The sequence below is a fragment of the Carcharhinus amblyrhynchos genome, chromosome 7, assembly GCF_965287045.1.
Source record: "Carcharhinus amblyrhynchos chromosome 7, sCarAmb.v2.hapA, whole genome shotgun sequence".
Lineage (NCBI taxonomy): Eukaryota > Metazoa > Chordata > Chondrichthyes > Carcharhiniformes > Carcharhinidae > Carcharhinus > Carcharhinus amblyrhynchos.
The window spans coordinates 53,339,708-53,361,901 of NC_137330.1; the positions used below are offsets into that span (position 1 = coordinate 53,339,708).

General features: G+C 41.0%; 1 protein-coding gene across 2 annotated transcripts in view; it reads left to right on the top strand.

The window, feature by feature from the left end:
• Positions 1 to 304: 304 nt before the first annotated feature.
• LOC145344943 (uridine-cytidine kinase-like 1) overlaps positions 305 to 22,194 on the top strand; it is an 81,286-nt gene continuing 59,396 nt past the window's right edge. For both annotated transcript variants that reach the window (XM_080192315.1, XM_080192314.1), the window contains exons 1-3: positions 305 to 383; positions 12,915 to 13,114; positions 19,887 to 19,993. In XM_080192315.1, coding sequence (XP_080048441.1) covers positions 313 to 383; positions 12,915 to 13,114; positions 19,887 to 19,993 — 378 coding nt within the window. In that variant the 5' untranslated portion in view covers positions 305 to 312. The remainder of the gene's footprint in view (positions 384 to 12,914; positions 13,115 to 19,886; positions 19,994 to 22,194) is intronic.

Sequence of the window (22,194 nt, forward strand, 5' to 3'; positions counted from 1 at the left end):
CAAGTCAGCTTACATTAGCGCTACAATGAAATTACTGTGAAAATCATAGAGTACACAGCGGAGAAGGAACGGAGAGGGTGTAGAATATAGTATTGCAGTTACAGATAGGGTGTAGAGAAACATTAACTTAATATATGGGAGGCCCATATATCAGTTATGCATTTGATTGAGTATGTGCTGACTTTGACAAGCTTGAGACAACCTGACACAAGCTCCAAAGGTCAACACAATCTGTCAATCGGAGGGGAGGGGAGAGAGGCAGCGTGCTTGCGTCACCTGGTGCACGCCTTACGCAGGGCGAGCGTGTTGGTGATGGCGGGTAACGTGGAGCAGATAGTGATGGTGGGAGAGGAGGAGGATCGGAGCATCTCCAGGTCAGACAGGTATGGGCAAAAACCATGACAGGAGGAGGGATGTAGAGTGTGTTTCCCCCTTGTACAGCTATGGCGACTCTGGGAGCCCCGGCGGTTTCATAGTGCCCTGCAGCCCCCGGCCCAGGGAAGAGGCGGAGGCGGTTGGTGAGGAGCAGCGGGCCCGGCTCGGGGCGAACGGTTACCAGGGTGGCCGGTTCGTGCCTGCTCCAGGGACAGGGTGGGAGCGCGCGCTGTTGCCTCCCTCCCTTTTGTCACAGCGGGAGCTGTAGGGGAATGGCAGTGAAGCTGAACTCCACTGGTATTGCTGCAGTTTACTGCTGGGTACCCAGTTCACTGTGCCTGAACTGAACTGAACGGTGTGGGTTTGTTGTCCCAAATGCACCTGGTTGCACCATAGACACAGTTAACACGCGGGAAGTCAATGGAGAGTGAAGGGTGAACACGTGGACTCTGAAATCACACAGATTCTGCTATTTAAGTGATTGCATTTAAAGAAGCTAGTCGGATATTTGGTTTGCATCGAAAGTATTCGTTTCATTTTGGCCCTTTTTCCCTCTGAAAATGCAATTGAACCACGTTCCCGGAAGTGACTGCAGCACGTCAGGGACGTTTTACTTGATTGTTAATTTCAATATTCGCTTGTATTTTTAAATTCACATACCAGCGTGAAATTAATGAAATCAAAGAAATACTTTTTTTATTCCTATCAAACGCACTATCTAAAGCGTCCTGACAATTCTTGAATCCCCCTTAAGCTTGTCTAAAATCTGCAAAGTGCTCATTGGGTTGGATTAAAACAACAGTTTACATTTACACAGTACCTTTTAAAATAAATAAAATTGCCAAAATGCTTTGCGGAGGCTTTAGAAAATAATATGATAGTCTGCTACATAAGGAAACATTAAATCAGATGATCACAGCTTACTAAAGAGAGTTTTAAAAAGTGTCCCAAAAAAAGTAAGCTAGATGGCGAAATGTGAGGAGGAGATTCTCTATCTTTGGGCCTAGGCATTTAAAGGCATACCACCAATAGTGGAATGACTAAAATTGGGATGCACCAGCGGCTGGAATTAGAGGAATGCAGATACTTTGGAGAGCTGCAGAAGATTACAGAGATGGGGGGGGGACAGGCCAGGGAAGGATGAGAGTTGTAAAATTGAGGTGTTGCTTAACCAGTTGTTGCAGGTCAGTGAGTATGGCTGATGATGAATGGGATTTGGTGCAAGTTAAGACTTGGGCAACAGATCTTTGGATGCCACTTCAGGTTTACATTGGGTAGAATATTGGAGACTGGCTAGGAGTGCATTAAAATAGTCAAGTTTGGAGGTAACAAAGACATTGTAAACATTTCTGCAACAGAAAATGTGAGGCAGGGTAGAGTTAGGAAATGTTATGAAAGTGGGAATAGGTTGACTTAGTGACAGCGTTAATGTGTTTGAAAGCTCAACTAGATCAAATATGATTCACAGCTTGCAAGCAATATGATTCTGCCTTAGAAGTTGCCAGAAGAAGAATGGAATTGATGGCAAGAGGGTGGAGTTTATGGTAGGGATCAAAGACAGTAGCTTCCAATTTCCCAATATTAATTTGGAGGAAATTTGTGATCACCCAATAAAGGTGTGCTGAGTGTCATCAGCATGTGTGGGGAAACAAATGTGTTTTCAGATGAATAAAAATAGAAAATGCTGAAAATATGCAAAAGATCAGGCAGCATCCATAGAGAGAGAAACAGATTGAAAATTTCAGGTCAAAAACCCTTCACCAGAACTGGTTTTTGACCTGCAACATTAACTGTTTGTTTCTCTTTTCACAACACCTGATGGGAGAGAATCATATTGAAATGTGGAGCAGTCTTTAGGAGTAGGCCATTCAAACCCTAATTACTGTGTTAACAGCATCAGCTAACATGCTAGGGTCTCAACATTTTACAATTTATATAAATGATTTGGATGAGGGGACCAAAGGTGTTATTGCTACATTTGCTGATGATGCAAAGAAAGTTAGGAAAGTAAGTTGTGAAGAAGATGGAAGTCTGAGATTATGAAATAAAAATGAAAATTAAAACATTCCAGTGAAAACTTTTGTCATTCTGAATTTATTACATTGTCATGAAATGGTATAAGAATATCTTCCATAAATAAACAATGAAAAAAAAGTCAATGAATTATGGAAGAGTCTAGTTGAGAGATTAATGATGTCTGAGGAAATCTTATGGATTATTTCCCCTAGGATTAGATACAAGTGAATGAACGATCTGTCTGCTATTTCTGCAGATCATTTGAATAATATCTTTAAAAAGTAATGGGTTCTTTATTTTCTTGAAGGCATTCTAGAATATTAAGTTGGAGGGTGAGGGGAAACCTGACACAGCTCAGGCCAAGTCTGTCCTCGGTAACCTCCAATTCACCCTTGACCAGCTATCATTGCCCATCAGGCTTCCACTCCACAGGCGCACGGTGGAACTGGCCCCCGCCTGCCGAGCCTTATCTTTCCATCCATTGTTCTCAACACTCCGACAATTACGCTTAACCTACCACTTTTGACATCGGCCTGCCCTACATACCACAGCTTTCTTTCTTTGTCCCGTGAGACTTTATCTCCCTCCTTGCTTCCCACTGCAAACCATGCCTTGTTTTCCTTTCACTGCCATCTTCCTCCCTCCCTCAGTCAGCAATGCCTCATTTCCCTTTTTGCCCTTTGACTGCAATCACCTAATGCAATCGTCAGTGGCTCCTCTCCAGTTATTGACATAGCTCCCCATGGAAGAAAGAGCCGCTCCTACTCAACCTAAATCAAACAGGAAGATTATCTCCCATGCTGTATGTCATTAAGGATTGTGAACCCAAAGACATGTGTTTCTTGTTTGGTAATTGGAAAGGTATAGTTGAAGTTGGTATTAAATTAGCATGCATGACATGCAAATCTAGTAAAGCAAGGTTCCTGATATTTGCCATGGGAAGATCAATCCATTGCCAACTTAATTCTGTAGTTCCATCTTGCCATTTGAAGGTTGACCTTTTGTTTCCTGCTCAGTGAACTGTCACCTCCTGCCTGTCAGGAGTTTCACAAGATTCTGCCCAAGTCAAAACTCTGATAATTGTAAGCCTGAAAAGACATCATGCAAGCACTGCCTACAGAACAGAGCAGAGCAAAGCAGCATAGCATATTTGTTTCTACGCAAGCATCAATACAGCCAAGAATATCCAGGATGCAGTTATGAGGAGGAGGAACTAGTGTTATTACCAAAAGCAGAGCAAGAACTTTTATTCCTGTGGAAATTTGTCACCTTGTAAACGCACCACACGTAGGCTAAGGCTCCCCAGTTTCATGTCTCATTGCAGCCTTCGTCCAAACATGGCCAAAAGAACTGAATTCCAGAGATGAGGTGAGTGCCTTTAACATCAAGGACAGCATTTGATTTAGTATGGCATCAAGGAGCCCTAGCAAAATGGAAATCAGAGAAAACTCTCCACTGGGTGAAATGATGCGTATCACAATGGAAGATTGGTTGACCTTTAAGTGCCACAATCAGCTTAGCCCTGGGGCACAGCTGCAGGAATTCCTCACGGCAGTGTGCTAGACCCAGTCATCTTCAGTTACCACTTCTACTGTCTTTCCTCCAACAGAATGTCAGAAGTGGGGATGTTTGCTGATGACTTCGGTATTTAGTACAAACTACAATTCCTCAGATACTGAAACATTCTGTGCCCACATGCATCAAGTCCCAGTCAACATTCAGATTTGGGCTGATAAATGGCAAGTAACATTCACAATTAATGACCACCTCCCCTTGACATTTAACGGCATTATCATTATTATATCCTGGGTCTTACTGTTGACCAAAAGCTAAACTGGACCAATGATGTAAATTCAGCGGCAGCAAGAGTAGATTAGAGGCTGGGAATTCTGCAGCAAATGAATTACTTCTTGACTCAGAGCAAAATCCACCATGTAAAAGATGAAAATCAGGTGTATGACAGAATACTCTCCTTATTTGGAAAAGTGCGGTTCCAACAACACTCGGGAAGCTTGACACCACATCCATCACCTTAAATATTCACTGCCTCCTCCAGTGACTGCAGCATATATCATCTTCAACACTCACTGATGCAACTTGCCTAAGCTTTTTCAACAGCAACATCCAGACCCATGAGGTCTGAGTAGAACAAGGTGCAAGAGAACACCACCTGCAAGTTCCCCTCAAAGTTACGTGAGTTTATCATTTGAACCTCATTTTTTTTTTCACTAAATTCAAGGCACTTTTTAATGATGTTATGTGAACCAGACACTCCTAATGGAACAAAGACAAAACGCTGAAAATCTCAGGTCTGATCACATCTGTAGAAAGAATAGAGCTTCGAATCTGGATGACCCTTCATCAGAGTTCCTAACGGAATGCTCTTTTACCCAATTTATGTTTGCAAGGTTTGTGAAGCTTTCAACCAAAAATCATTTCCATTAACTGCTGCTGTCCTATCCTGGAATTACTTCTCTAAATGCCTCAGTTTCCACCACTGATTTCCTGAAAACTACCATTTCAATCTAAATCCTTTTTCATCCACACCATCCAGCCATTTGATATTTTATCCTTCCCTGTTAAGTGCCTTGGGAAATGTTCATCCTGGAGTTCAGTTACTAGTGGTAACATTTGATAATTTAGAATGCTATGAAAATGCAAGTCCTTTTTCCTTTCCTTGTCACTGCACAAAAGCCCCTTACTTTGTAGTTTGGGATGGTGCGGCATGGTTGCTTCAAGAAACCACATGGCATGTCAGCTATGACTTTCACCAACTTCTACAGATGCACCATAGAAGGCATTCTTTCTGGTTGTATCACAATTTGTTATGGCTCCTGCTCAGCCCAAGACTGCAAGGAACTACAAAAGGTTGTGAATGTAGCCCAATCCTTCACACAAACCAGCCTACCATCCATGGACTCTGTCTACACTTCCCTCTGCCTTGCCAAAGCAGCCAGCACCCTGGACATTCTCTCTTCCACCTTCTTCCTTCAGGGAAAAGATACAAAAGTCTGAGATCACGTACCAACCAACTTGAGAACAGCTGCTGCTGTCATACTTTTGAATGGACTTACCTTGCATTAAGTTGATCTTTCTCTATACCATAGCTATGACTGTAACATTACATTCTGCACTCTCTCGTTTCCTTCTCTATGAATGGTATGTTTTGTCTGTATAGCGCGCAAGAAACAGTACTTTTCACTATGTTAATGCATGTGACAATAATAAATTAAATCAAATTATTATATCATTCACTCCAAAATCAGTATCATTCCAAACTAAGTTATGGAGCTTAGGTATGCAGATGACACGTGTGTGCACACTCACTTAGAAACTGAGCTCCAGGTCTTTGTCAACTTCTTCTCTGAAGAATATGAGAAAATGGACCTTTCACTTAACATCCAGAAAACTAAGGCCCTCTTCCACTCATCTTCCACCACATGCCTCCTCTCATTGATTTCAAGAGCAACAGGTGTGATTTTGGAAAATAATTTAGGAGCCCCCCTGTCAACGAAGGCAGACGTAGATAACCCAATTCTCATCACCTGCGGTGTTATTTCAACCTTCAGTTGACTGGGGAAGAGCATTTGAGGACTGAATCTCATACCCAAGTCTAAGGTCATGGTTTACCAGGCAGCAGTGATCGCCAAATTCTCAAATGCTTTTGGAGCCTAAGACAAACCTAGTGCTTAAAAGCACTAGAGTTGTGGGCAACATGGTGGCACAGTGGTTAGCACTGCTGCCTCACAGCACTAGGGACCTGGGTGACCCGGCTTGGGTCACTGTCTATGCAGGGTCTGCACGTTCACCCTGTGTCTGCATGGGTTTCCTCTGGGTGCTCCCGTTTCCTCCCACAGTCTAAAAGACTGCGCTGATTAGCTGCATTGGCCATGTTAAATTCTCCCTCGGTGCACCCGAACAGGTGCCAGAGTGTGGTGACTAGGGGATTTTCAGAGTAACTTTATTGCAGTGTTAATATAAGCCTACTTGTGGCACTAATACATAAACTATGTATCACCAGTAAAACCTTTGCTAAGTCCTCCAACTGCCTTGGGTAATTACCCTGGACTGGGAACCATCTGATATTGCAATTTAAATCTGAGTTTTCAGGTGGTTCTGGCTGTTTTATAGTAATAGTTACCTAGAAAAAGTTAGAATTAAAACCAATTCTAACATCTGAGTATCAAATTCGGATTCCCTACCCAATTACCTTACAAACTTATGTTCTCCCTGGCTTCTCAAAATAACTTGCTTTCTTTTCAGTAGCTTGTGCATTTTTTAAAGGGTGTGGCTTCCTTATTTCTGACTCAGTTGTCCTTGATGCAAGCCCTTAGGAACCCACTGCACCTTTCCCACCCACCCCAAGTCAGAAAATTGTGCAGGAAAGGAGTGATTTTGTTTTAATGTCAGTAGCATGGAGCAGAGTGGCAATTGAACTCTGCCACTCCACAGAAGTTATGACCTGTGTTTGTTTGCCTGACACCTGATTCCTGAAGCAATTGCTTTATTCTGAATTCAGTCATGGCAGGAGAATCCAGGGAGGACATCAGAAATTCCTTGGGGATATCCTCAAAGCAAACTTGAAGAGGTCAAACATCCCCACCAACTCACATGAGTTGCTGGCTCGTGACTGACCAAAGTGAAGAACGGTTCATTTGGGATTAAACAAAACACAGCAAGAGACTTCACCAAAGGCACAGAGGCAAATTCAAGGCATTGGAGAAAAGAGTACATAAATCTCCAAATACCTCATCTACCCAACCTTTAAAGCACCAGCTACTCTGCACCTGGTAGAGTTTACAGATTTGCACGTTGATTCATTAGTCATCTTGAAACCCATCAAACCAGAGTGGAAGCAAATCACCCTTGATCCCGAGGAACTGTCTAAGTGAGAAGAATATAAATTATATGAGGTTTTCTTTTTTTCTATCTGCACAACCACCCTATATTTTCAGTGAAAATTTCACGCCAGTGCGTACTCTTTTGGACAGATCTTATGAGCCAATTGTTGGAAGGCTGCTGAAAACATTTATTCATTTTGAATTGAGGAGCATGGTGATGTAAGAAAGCACCAACACAGCACGACCTTCTTGGCTTCTGCATTGTTTATTTATTAGTGTCACGGGTAGGCTTACATTAACATTGCAATGAAGTTACTGTGAAAGTCCCCTTGTCTGAACGCAAAGCAGTGCAGTTTTATCTTCGCAGTTCTCATATTTTCTTTTAAAGACCCTTTTAAGTTTAATATCATTCTTGCGAAAAAATAAGCCATAGCCAAAGAATTGTAGGGCTCTGAGAAAGCTATCAATGCAGTTCCATTCCCTTGTTTTTTTCCTCTATTGTGTTCAATTCTTAGTTTTCAGACACCAACTTGTTTTAATTATGTTTGTGTTCTTTAAAAACAGTTGGATTTTGCTCCTCTTACTGTTTCTAATGGGATGTTCCATGTAGTCACAACTTTGTGTGTGTATGAAAATATTTGCTTGCATCTCCCTTCATTCTTTTGGTGCTCTGAAATTTCTGCATTTTATTTACTGACTCATCTGCTAGCATATGTATATTTTTCTCATTTGCCTTATCAAAACTTCACCTAAATAGATGTGTTTTAAATTATACCTCCCTGTAATTATCTCTGAAGAAACAGAGCACCAGTTTTTCTAAAATGCAAGCAAAATACCGCAGATGTTGTGGCGTGATAGCACAGTGGTTAGCACTGCTGCCTCACAGTGCTAGGGACCCAGGTTCAGTTCCTGGTTTGGTTCACTGTCTATGTGGAGTTTGCACATTCTCCCCATGTCTGCATGGGTTTCCTCCACATGCTCTGGCTTCCTCCCATGTTCCAAAGATGTGCAGGTTAGGTGGATTGGCCACGCTAAATTGCCGCTTAGTATCAGGGGGACTAGCTAGATAAACACATGAGTATAGGGCCTGGGTGGGATTGCGGTCGGTGCAGATTCAATCAGCCAAATGGCCTCCTTCTGCACTGTATGATTCTGTGAAAACAAAGTGCTGGAATCGCACAGCAGGTCTATTGGAATCTGCGGAGAAAGGATTAGAGTTCATGTTTCTTGATGTGGATCATTGAGCTGAAACATTAACTCTAGTTTCCCTGTCAGTGGTTGCTGTCGGGCCTGAATGTCTCTAGTATTTTCTATTTTTTAATCTCACTCTTTCTCACTTTTTATTTCTGGTATCATCTTGATGAATCTATTAATCACCCTCTCTGTGACTTGATGTCATTCCTGAAATAGGGCACTCCAAACTAGACACTATTCTCTGGCTTGTAGTCTCTTTAACTGTCCTTTGAATATTGAATCCAGTAGCCTAATTTTGTTTTCCAAGTTACAGACTTGGCAGCAGAGAGAGCCTAGCTAATGATTTATGTAGATTTTATAAAAATATAAGAAACAGGAGTGGGATTAGGCTCTTTGGTTCTTTGAGCCTGTTACTCCATTCAGCAAGATCCTGGCTGATCTTGTATCTCAACTGCAACTTGCTGTACTATCCCCATTTCCCTTGATTCCCTTAGTACCCATCTGACTTGAACTGAATAATCGTAGCCTTCTGGGTTGGAGAATTCCACATAACATGGACCATTAATTCAAATTTCCACATTTGTTGGCTGCTGCAACAGGAAATCTATGTTCAGATGTTCAGGATATCAGTGCTTCAGTGAGATTTTTGTCAGGTGCAGCTGCTTATTCTGCTGGTGAGATGAATTTGTAATGCTGAGAAGAACTGGCAGGGAATTCTGCTTTTCGATACAACTACTTCACTTGAACCCAGAAGGTAAAATCTTCACTCTGGGGTGCCATGTTAAACTGCACATGATATCTCAAATTCCAATAGCTTGGAAATTATAAATGGTATGTGCATTGAACTTGCACTGTGATCTGAAAAAGGTGCCTTCAAAATCTAAACCAGGGTTGAACAAGGCTGCATGAAAGCCCCCGTACTATTTACAATCTACCTGACAGTGACAATTCATTTCATCAAAGATCAATTACTCTCTGATGTCAGTGTTAATGACCGCCAAGATAAAAAATCCTTTAACCTCCGTTGGCTCCCTGACAAAATTGAACCATAGATATATCAGATCTATGATCTATTTTTGGATACTAAGGGAATCAAAGAAAATGGGGAAAGTACAGGAAAACACAGTTGAGCTACATCAGCCCTGGTCTTGTTGAATAGAGTAGCGTGCTGTAAGGAACAATATTCCTATTTTAATGAAACGTAGAGAAACCACGAATGAGGCTTTCTGTGCTGCAAGATCTGTGATTTGGAAAACTTAAAATGATGATGTTTTGACTCTGCTGCTGGGTTGCAGGTGACTGCACAGCTATTTCCCATTCTGTGACAGATTCCCAAACACGTTCAATTCCTTCAGTCTGCATGAAAGAAACTTGCCTGTCCTTGCCAAATATTGCCAAAACAAAACGCATATATAGTCACTCACATCTGGTCAGCTAAATATTCCACGTGACAAAAACGTGACCTTGATCGATGTCATCCTTGAATCGACAGATACCTGGTGATGATGTGAACTTCCAAAGTGCCAGGATCCTCTCCAATACTGTTTGTGTGAAATTATTTTTGTAGTTTTAACTCGATTGTCAAGTAACATCTCCCTTTGCTTACCTGCCCCCTCCATTTGCCTTACCTTAAATTAAGCTTGGTAGAATGCTCTCTACATTTTGGGGAACATTACTAAAGTAGCATCATTCATTTACGTGTTGTGCAACGAAACGTGTGTAGTTATAAGTTGCTGTACTGTGGCTGTGAGAGGAATTTTCCGGGGTGTCCCTCTGTCTTGTCTTATACTCTTGCTAATGCATGCATCAGGAGAAAAGATGGTCAAGAAACACCGGCTCCCCTTTCTGCATAACCGTATGTGTGTGAGATTGATATACTCTTCTGAACACGTCGATTGCCTGCCCAGCTTGTCACGAAAAACTGGAGGGTCCAATTACACGATTATATATTATTATCACAGCCAGTAACGTTCCACTTGTCTGCAAGATTAGGAGCTCATTGGTTAACCCTTCTGCCTAGCAACCTTACCTATACATGTGTGACAGATTCAAGGTTCCCCTCGCCATTTGCAGGCTGTGGAAACTGAAAGGGAGTCATTCTGCCTAACTAGCTATACTTTATCATTATAGTGCCCATAGAGAGGCCAAGATTCATTTTAATTAGTAATTAAATCTTTCTATTCACACCGCTATCTTCATACCTTCCAGCTACAAGGTCTTTCAAAGCCTTAAACTGATTAGGTTCTGTACTTTATTGTTTGAGCAAATGTGGCCGGTCTGGTTCTGCTTTTTCGCATTACGCTTTTAGGGCAGGCCGCCCTTGGCCAAAGCTTACAAAAATTCAAAACTATATTTAAGTTACATTATTTGTTTACTATTATTGATTAAATTTTTTTTTGTTTACTTTATTCCAATCCAGTCAAGTCAAATTAAAGCCAATTCAAAGTCCCAACAAGTTGGGACATTCCCAATCCAAGCTGACAAGACAGGGCTCTCACCTCCTGTCTTGGGCTTGATCTACATGATCCAAGCTGATTGGAGTAGGTGTAGCTCCTACTCCAAGGCTTGACCTTATTTGCATCTTAACCAAAAGGCCACGATGCCGCTTGAAAAAATTGCTTCAAATGAAGATGAAATGTAACCCAATGACTTCAACCAAGTGCAACATGTCAACACTACACTTGATCTTAGTCAAAAGGCCGACATTGAACAGTTACTAAAAGCAACACTCAGTGCCAGCTTCGACTACAAGAACATAAGAACATAAGAAATAGGAGCAGGAGTAGGCCATCTAGCCCTTCGAGCCTGCCCCGCCATTCAATAAGATCATGGCTGATCTGTCGCTGCTCAGTTCCACTTTCCCGCCCTCTCCCCATAACCCTTAATCCTCTCTCTTATCAAAAACCCATCAACCCGCGTCTTAAAAATATTTAGCGAGGCAGCCTCCACCACTTCAACGGGCAGAGAATTCCAGAGATTCACCACCCTTTGAGTGAAGAAGTTCCTCCTCAACTCCGTTCTAAACTGCCCCCCTTTTATCTTGAGGCTGTGCTCCCTAGTCCTACTGTCTTTTTTGAGTGGGAAGAGTCTTTCCACTTCTATCCTATCCATCCCATTCATCATCTTATATGTCTCAATGAGATCTCCCCTCATTCTTCTAAACTCTAACGAGTACAAGCCCAGTTTATTCAGCCTCTCCTCATAGCTCAACCCCCTCAACTCCGGTATCAGCCTAGTAAACCTCCTCTGCACTCCCTCCAAGGCCAAAATACCTTTGCGCATGTGCGGCGCCCAAAACTGCACACAGTACTCCAGCTGCGGCCTCACCAATGCCCTATACAGCTGCAGCAAGACCTCCCTACTTTTATATTCAATCCCCCTCGCTATGAAGGCCAGCATCCCATTCGCCTTCCTGACCACCTGCTGCACCTGCAAGCTGGGTTTTTGCAACTCATGCACAAGGACCCCGAGGTCCCTCTGCACCGTCGCCTGCTGCAGTTTTTCGCCTCGTAAGTAATAGTCCTTCCTACCATTCTTCCTACCAAAGTGGACCACCTCACACTTGCCAACATTAAATTCCATTTGCCATTTCCTGGCCCATTCGCCCAGCCTATCTAGATCCTTCTGCAGACTCTCCACACCCTCCGCACAATTTGCCGTTCCCCCAATCTTGGTGTCATCAGCAAATTTCGACACCCTACACTCGGTTCCCTCCTCCAGATCATGTGGGAGGAACATGGTGAATCGTTATTCTACATATAAGGCACCTTGTAATCTTTACCTTAACCTGGTCTACTTATAGTAAATTTTATTATGTTACCCTCCTTCAGTGATGTAGATTTTATGAGAATACATGAATGAATAGTTTGCATTAACAGTTCTAATTTTCAGAAATGATTGGTCCTGAATGAAAGAGTATGTTACAACTGGTGTATAAAATAGTACACTAGAGTTCAGAATAATTACATTTCCAATTTTAATTACGTATTATAGGATTTTTAAACAAATTTTAATGATGGAAGAGTATTTGAAGGTTTGACAGTTTTCTGTATCAAAGTGCATTTGCCTACATGGGTGTTGAAGTTTACTGTCAATAATCACCCTTGCTTGGGAGTTAAGGCTGTTGCATTTTGAATATCTTGCAAGTATTACATAATGTTTGTGTAATTTAAGAGTGAGAATTATTAATGTTAGGATGTAAACTAAAAGCAGTGTGTTCATTCTGGTGAAATGAAACTGTTTACCAAGAGGCTGCTGCAACACAATATTCATTTATATTATTTATATTCATTTAGATTGGTATTGTGGCAAAAAAATCACTATTTAGCAAAAAACAGTACGCAAAATTATTGCTTTTAGAGGCACAAATGTTGTTTTGGGTGTTTAGCTAGATGATAAATACTACAAGTTCGAGTCTGAATTTGGAAAAGAATTGCATATGTAACTACGAAACAGTATATGTCTAATATTATATGTGTTCTATCCTAGTGGCAGTGGTGAAGATTCCTTGGATAGTTTGTTCTCCCGGCTACCATTAACTCCATCTCTTTCTCCACGGAAAAGAACAACAAGCCAAAGTAAATCTGAGCCACCACTTCTGAGGACTAGCAAACGCACCATCTACACTGCAGGGCGACCTCCTTGGTATAATGAATCGGGAACTCCATTTAAAGAAGCCTTTGTCATTGGTAGGTGATACTCGGGATTTACACAATACCAAAAAATATAGTAAAACAGTGTTTTAAACCTGGTGGGAGTAATGCTTAATGCTGTGGAATATAAAACTACAGTAGGGGACAAATTAAAAAGCAGAATCTCAAAGTTAATGATCTGTGTTATTATCTGAGCCACAAGCAAATTGACTTATCTTAAATAAGATTAGTGAGATGAATGCATGGCTCAAAGGGGAAGCAATGGCCTAGCGATTATGGGGAGGTGGTGGCCTAATGGTATTATTGCTAGACTATTAATCTAGAAACTCAGCTAATGTTCTGGGGACCGGGGTTCAAATCCTGCCACAGTATATGGTGGAATTTGAATTCAGTAAAAAAAAATCTGGAATTAAGAACTTACTGATGACCATTGTCAATTGTCAGAAAAAACCCATCTGGTTCACTAATGCCCTTTAGGGAGGGAAGTCTGGCCTACATGTGACTCCAGAACCATATCGAAACAACAACTTAACAGCAGAGTAGCAATTTTGGTAAAGCAAACCAGAGTCTGGCAGGAAGGGACAAAGTGTACAAACTTGAATGCTCCAGCAGATAGGCGTGCAGTAGTAGTAAAAAGGCAGAGTTAAAGGCTCTGAATCTAAACACAACGCAGCATTCATAACAAAACGCATGAATTGTTAACACAGCTGTTGATAGCCTTATGGAAATATGGTTGCAGGGTGACCAAGGCTTGGACCTAAATATTCAAGCATTTTTAGCATTACTCAAAGATAGGAAGCTAGGAAATCATAGTGAGGTAACTGTTGATAGTATAGTAGTTAGAGACGACCTTGGTTTGAAAGAGTAAGGTGTAGAATCAGTTTGGGTAGAGGTAATAAATTGGAAAGATAAGAGGTCACTTGTGGGAGTAGTTTATAGGGTGTTAACAGTAGTTGTCCTGTAGGGTAGAATATGCAGGAAGAAATAAAATGGGACATGGACGAAAGGTACCACAATCATGGGTGACTTTAATCTACACAGAGATTGGGTGAAACAGATTGGCAAAGAAAGCCTGGAACATGAGTTCATGGTTTCTTCAAGCAGTATGTTCCAGAGCCAACCAGGGAGCAGGCCATTCTGGACCTGATAGTGAGACAGGATTAATAATTAGTAGTAAAGGAGTCTCTAGGCAACAGTTATCATAAGATGATAGAATTTCATGTTTAGTTTCAAGGAGAGAAGTGTGAGTCTAAGAAAAGTGTTTTTAAATCTGAATAAAGGTATAATAAAGGTTATGAAAGCACATCTGGCTAAAGTAAATCGGGAAACTAGTTTAAAAAGGAGCACAGTAGAGTGTGGCAAACTTTTAAGAAGGTATTCGATAACTTGCAACAAAGATTTATCCCAGTGAGAAAGAAAAACTCAGAGGGATGCATCATCCAAGACTGAGAAAGCACGTTAAGGATAATATCAAATTGAAAGAAACACTACAAATTTGCAAAGGTTAGTGATAGGTCAGAATTTTAAGAACCAGAAAGCTTAAAAAAAGGAGAAACATCAATATGAGAGAAAGATGAGTAGTAATAAAAGCAGTTTCTACAAGTATTTAAATAGGAAAAGAGTAAAGATAGTGTTGATCCCTTTCGCGTGTACCTGGGGAATTGATATTAGAAAACAAGGAGAGGTATTGAACAGGTATTTTGTGTCAGTCTTCACAGTAGAAGAGTTCCCAAAGATACAGAAATCAAGAGGTGAATGAGAGAGAACAATTTAAAATAATCACCATCACAAGAGTAAAGCTGCTGGGGGAACAGACCTAATGACTGAAAGATTCCCAGGAGCAGATGGCCAGCATCTGAGATTCTTAAAAGTAGCTGCAGAGATTGTACTTGTATTGTGTGTAATCTCCTAAAATTCCTTTGATTCTCAAAGGGTTCCAGTAGTTTGGAAAATAGTTAATGTAACACTTAGGTTAAGTGGACTGGCCACAATAAATTATCCCTTAGTGTCCAAAGGTGTGTAATAACCATGGCAGATGTACAGGGTTACAGGGATAGAGCGTGGGCTTGGGCCTGGGTAGATCAATGCAGACTCAATGGACCAGATGACAACCTTCTGTATTGTAGGGATGCTATGGTCCTAGTCAAAAAAGAGACAGAAAGCAGGAAAGTACAGGCCAGTTAGCTTAACATCTCTCAGAGAAAATTGCTAGAATCCATTAATAAAGAGGTTACCTAGAAAATCATATTTTGATCAAGCAGTGTTAATATGGGTTTGTGAAAGGAATATCAGGTTTAACTAATTTATTTGTTTTTTTTTGAGTAACAAGCAAAGTTGTTTAAAGGGGAACTTGTAGATATGGTGTACTTGGATTTCCAGAGGTATTTGATAAGATGTTACATCAAAGCTTACCACACGTTATTGCATAATGTAGGGGTAACATATCAGCATGAATAAAGGATTAGTTAGTTAACAGAAAGCAGAGAGTAGGAATAAATGATTTTTTTGGATTGGGAAGATGTAACTAGTGGCATGTCAGGGAGATTGGTGCTGGTGCCTCAATTATTTACAGATACATCAATGATTTGGATGAAGGGACTGAATGTATGGTACCTAAATTTGCCAATAGCACCAAGAAAGGTAGGAAAGTAAGTTGTCAAAAGGAATCTGCAAAGGGATATAGGCAGGCTAAGTGAGTGGGCAGACATTTCACGGATGGCATAAAATGTGAACTTGTCCACTTCGGCAGGAAGACTGGAAAAGTAGTATACTGGAGAAACCCAGTCATATGGAGAAGAATCTGGATGTCCTGGTACATGAATCACAAACAGTATGCGAATACAGCAGGTAATAGGAAGATAAATGAAATGTTGACATTTTATTGCAAGGGAATGGAATATCAAAGTAAGGAAGATTTTATTGCAGCTTTACAGGACATTGCTGAGAGCACATCTGGAATTCTGTACACAGTTTTGGTTGTCTTAGTTGAAAAAAATATAATTGCATTAGAAGTAATACAGAGATGGTGCAGTACACTCATCTCATTTCTGTGAGATGAAGGGCTTATCTCATGAGGAAAAGTTGAAGAGGTTAGGCCCATACCCAGTGTGGTCTTGAAAAATGAGAAGTGACCTTAAGATCCTGTGGGGATTTGACGGGATAGTTACTAAGAGGGTATTTTCACTTGTGGGAGAGACTCAAGTTGGAGGACACATAAGAATAGGAGGTCAGTAGAAACTTTTTTCTCAGGGGTTGTTAATATGTGAAGTTCTCTTCTCCAAAAAGCAGTGGAGGCTGGCTCATTTGCAGATGGCAAAGTGGAGTTGAGATCAAAACCAGATCATCTGTGATCTTAATGAATGGTGGAGCAGGCTTGAGTGGCTGACTCTTGCTCTAAGACCTGTATTTCCATAAGTAGGTATCTCAAGCATATTCTGCATTCATTTAGACTATGGCCCAACAGCTTGTACCCATCTTGGTTCCATTCCTCAAACTATCTTTATCTAGCCAAAATCTGTCAGTCTTGGGTTTCAAATTTTCAGTTGACTGCGGTCCCAACAGCTTTATGAGGGGTAGACTTCCAGAGGGTGAAGGAATGCTTCTTGACATCACCCTGAATTACTTTGCTCTAATTTTAATGTTTATGCTCCTTTGTTCATAGAATCATAGAGACCCTACAATTCAGAATGAGGCCGTTCGGCCCATCGAGTCTGCACCGACCACAATTCCACCCTGACCCTACCCCCATATCCCTACATATTTACACGCTAATCCCTCTAACCTACACATCTCAGGACACTAAGCGCAATTTTAGCATGGCCAATCAACCTAACCCGCACATCTTTAGACTGTGGGAGGAAACCGGAGCAGCCAGAGGAAACCCACACAGACATGAGGAGAATGTGTAAACTCCACATAGACAGTGACCCAAGCTGAGAATCGAACGCAGGTCCCTGGAGCTGTGAAGCCGCAGTGCTAACCACTGTGCTACCATGTTCTGGACTTCCCCACGAGAGGAAATAATTTTGCACTGTAATTTATGAACTCATTTAATCATCTTAAACACTTGACTCTTCTATAGTCAGGTACTACAATCTGGTCTTTGCAACTTGACCTCATGTTGGAATTCTTTTAGTCCCAGCATCATTCAGTTGAGTCATTGCCGTACCTGCTTCAAGGCCAGTGTGTCTTCCTCGAGAATCAAGTACACTTCTCCAACCTAACTACTGTGAATAATATCCATCTCTTTTATCTCCATATCCTTGAGATGAAGGTTGACATCCCATTAGTCTTTTAAATTTATTTTTGACCTGCCCATGCGCTTTTAGTGATTTTTGTATGTGAAGCACTAAATCTTCCTGCTGTTCCACAGCTCTCAACTTCTGACTGTTTAGTAAATACTCTAATGTTTCGTTTTGAATTCCAAGTGGGTAACCGCATGCCTTCTTACATTAAATATCATCTGCACAGTAAAAAGGTTACTTTGCAAATTGAATCAATGCTGTTATTGTATCTAAACTATTAGCACAAGTTTTGCTCCTGAGATGATAGACCATAAGACATACGAGCAAAATTAGGCCACTCAGCCCATTGAGCCTGCTCCGCCATTCAATCATGACTGATTTTTCTTTTCTTCTCCCCATTCTCATGTCTTTTTCCCATAACCTCTAATCCCCTATTAATCAAGACCCTATCTATCTGTCTTAAAGACGTTCAATGACCTGGCCTCAATAGCCTTCTGCGGCAAAGAGTTACACAGATTCACCGCTCTCTGGCTGAAGAAATTCTTTCTCATCTCTGCTTTAAAGGACCATCCCTTTTAGCCTGAGGTTGTGCCTTCTGGTTCTAGTTTTTCCGACTACTGGAAACATCCTCTCCACACCCACTCTATCTAGGCCTCGCAGTATCCTGTAAGTTTCAATAAGATCCCTCCTCATCCATCTAAACTACCAGTAAGTACGGACCCGGAGTCCTCAACCATTCCTCATATGACAAGCTCTTCATGCCAAAGATCATTCTTGTGAACCTCCTTTGGACCTTTTCCGAGGCCAGCAAATCCTTCCTTGGATATGGGGCCCAAAATTGCTCACAGTACTCCAAATGGAGTCTGACCAGAGCTTTATACAGCCTCAGAAGTACTTTGCGGCTCTTGTATTTTTAACCATCTCGACATGAATGCTAACATTGCATTTGCCTTCCTAAGTGCTGACTGAACCTGCACGTTAACCTTAAGAGAATCTTGAACAAGAACGCCCAAATCCCTTTTTGTTTTGATTTCCTAAGCATTTTCCCATTTAGTCTATGCCTCCATTCCTCCTTCCAAAATGCATAACCTCACACTTTTTCACATTGTATGCCCTCTGCCACTTCTTTGTCCACTCTCCTAACCTGTCCAAGTCTTTCTGCAGCCCCCACTTCCTCAATACTACCTGTCCCTCTACATATCTTTGTATCATCTGCAAACTTAGCAACAGTGCCTTCAAATCCTTCTTCCAAATTGTTAATATTTATTGTGAAAAGTTGTGGTCTCAGCACCGACCCCTTGAGGCACACCGCTTGTCACCAGCTGCCATCCTGAGAAAGACCCCTTTTTACCCACCTGCCAGTCAGCCAATTCTCTATCCATGCCAGGATCTTGCTGTTAACTTATTTAACAGTCTTCTATGTAGCACCTTGTCAAAAGCCTTTTGGAAATCTAAACAAATCATGTACGTTGGTTCTCCTTTATCTAACTTCCTTGTTATCTCCTCAAAGAACTCTTAACAGATTTGTCAGACGTGACCTCCCCTTGACGAAGCTGTGCTAACTTGGTCTTATTTTATCATGCACTTCCAAGTACTCTGCGACCTCATTAATAATGGACTCTAAAGTCTTGCCAATGACTGAAGTTGGGCTAATTGGCCTATAATTTCCTGTCTGCTGCCTCCCTCTCTTCTTAAATAGCAGTGTTACATTAGCTACTTTCCAGTCCCCCGGGACTCCACTTGCCTCCAGTGATTCCTGAAAGATCACCACCAATGCCTCCACAATTTCCTCAGCCTTTTCTTTTAGAACCCTAGGGTGTAGTCTAGATGGTTTTTGCACCTTCAGACCTTTCAGTTTTCCCAGAATTTTCTCCTTAGTGATGGCCACTGCACTCACCTGTGCCCCTGATTCTCCTGGAGCTCTGGCATCCCACCGTGAAGACTGGTGCAAAGTAACTGTACAGTTCCTCTGCCATTTCTCTGTTTCCTATTGTTACTTCTCCAGCCCATTTTCCAGTGGTCCAGTGATTCAACTGACTGATGCTGGGACCAATTTGCTTCCCTGTCTTACCTTTTATATATTGAAAAAGATCACTTTCTATCTTGTATATCATCAGCTAGCTTACTCTCATATTTCATCTTCTCCCCCCTTATTGCTTTTTTTATAGGATAAGTGTTTCAGTTGCACTGATCATTTTGAATGCTATTAATTAGGTTCTGTGCCTTCCTCTTGAATTTGTTTTACAATGTTGCAGCAGTCATGAGTTTTAAGCATATGCCTGAGTGGCATTAGTGCCAGACTCCAAACACTGTTCATAAAATATTTAGTGAGTTGGCCATAATTTAGATTGGGGAAATGAGAGAGAGAAATTTATCCATTCATTTTAATAAAACAAACTTGGCTCATTGTAACAAGCACAGGCACCTTTGAAGGAAACTTCATAACTTACGTTATAATTCAGATTGCACTCCAGTCATGCATTTGACTCCTCATTTCTGCCTTGTTGATGTTCCCTCTCCATACTTATTAACCTTATGTACTTAAAGCTAACTTTCCTTTCCAGGTTTGTGTGGAGGAAGTTCTTCTGGCAAAACCACAGTGGCTAACAAGATCATTGAGGCTTTGGATGTTCCCTGGGTGGTTTTACTATCTATGGATTCCTTCTATAAGGTAACATAGTTTGGCTTCCAGTGGTTGGTATTGAATGTGCTCTTTAAATTATAATGCAGGATGCTACAGTATTAGTGTGAAATTCTTCCCTCTGCTATTTTGGCTATGTTAATGCCTTCAGAAAAATGACAATGTGACACAAATTTTGTTACAATAATGAGTTAATTACTGTCATTAATGGATGTAGCATTTCACATCATGATGTGGATATGCTGGCATTGGACTGGGGTAAACACAGTAAAAAGTCTGACAACACCAGGTTTAAGTCCAACTGATTTATTTAGTGTACACTCCTATTTAGTGTACTTATTGAGTGTACTATCAAATAAATCGGTTGGACTTGAACCTGGTGTTGTCAGACTTTTTACTGCGTTTCACATCACCAGAAAGCCACTTTTACATGCCTGTGTCTGAAATGATTTTGTTTTGCTAATCCAGCCACACTGCTGGGTTAATGAAATCCTGCTGTGGAGATGACTTTTCAAAGTGGGCTGTGCCTGTCCAGGTCATTGACTGTATCCAAATTTACTGGGCTGGTCATTTCCAAGGATTGCTTGCAACTCCAGCAGGGCCTAGAGCCTAAGAATATGGAAGGAAAATCAACTGCTCATGCAAATTGGTGTGGCCTGTAATAAAAGCCATGACTATAATAAATGACCTTCTAGCCACCTTCTAAAACCTTTAATGATTCTCATAAAGGGAGAAAAGGGGACTTGTGTGCAGAATCTTTGCATGTAACACTCTAATCTTACAATTGGTAAGAGTGGGGTAAGAATAGGAGGAGGCAAATTGGCCCATTGTGTCTACAATGGCTCTCCAGTGCTTTCCAGACTTGGACCTCTTACTGTGAATTTTTTTTTTCCTCACATTGAGTTTGCTGCTTTTGCAAACCACTTTAAATCTGCTCCCCCTCATCCTCAATCTTTTTTTAGTTTCTTCCAATCTACTCCATCCAATCCCCTCACCTCTATCAAATCTCCTCTTGCCTTCTTTCCAGTGTAAAGTTTTGTGTTTTGAGATATAAAACTTTTTTAATTAAAAATTTCCCTTCAGGTCTGAATTCTTAATTTCTAGCACTAGGATCCTCAGTTGTGCTTGACCCACAATGAGGTTTGAGTAACTAGTAATTATAAATTAAATAGAATTTATCAAGCAAGATTTCACATGTACAAGAAGCAATAAGACGTCATAGAAGTTTCTTGCCTCTCAGGATCACAGGAGTTCTTGGTGTTGCCAGCGCAACCAATGTCTTTCTTTTAGAAGTGATGTTGAACTGTGTCCAGAATAGTCATGTCCCAGAAGCCATGGTATCACTGTGCCAACAAAGACTACAATTTCTCAACTTGTATCTCTCAGTCTCTCATTCCTCCTTTTTTTTGGGAATAGTCCAAATTCACCTCCTCTATTGGCCATAGTATGTAAATAAGCTTGTGTCACCTCAGCCATGTAACTAGAGCCATATGGACTAAAGACAAGTGTTTATCCCTTTTCCCTAGGCCCTCAAGTTTTGTATTGTGAACAATTAAAACACCATATAGCTGTTTCAACTCGAGATTCAAGGAACTTAGTCATAAACAATAAAATAACTTTGTTTCTCTGTTTTAAAATCCAAATTAGTTACAGATTCTAAAAGTTAGTAAAATTATCAAAATCTTACATCAACCTCTCCATTCTATCTTCATAGCTGAAGTTTCTGATCCTTGGAACCATTCTTGTAAATCTCTTTTGCACTCAGTCCAATGCATTCTCATCCTTCCTACAGTGTGGTGCCCAGAACTGAGCTGCAGTCTAACTGTTGTCTTATATAAGGTCAACATAGCCTCCTTGCTTTTATACTGTATGCTCCTATCAATAAAGCCTAAGATACTGAATGCCTTACGAACTGCTCTCCACACGTCACACCTTCAATGATTCCTGAACATGTACAACAAGATCCCTCTGCTCTCGCATCCCCTTAAGAATTGTATCCATTGTTTTATATTGTCTTTCCATATATTAAGATCCTAGGTCAGGACCCCAAGTTACATTAGAAAGGCAGACCAGACCCCAACAATTTTTCCTTTTTGCCATAAATGTGAGGATATTTCTGGATATTTCTTTCCAGGAATTATTCCATTGACAAAGTAATGAAACAAACTTTATTTAATAACCCAGTTTACATATAACTCTAACAAATGAATTAGTTTAAACATGAACAGTTG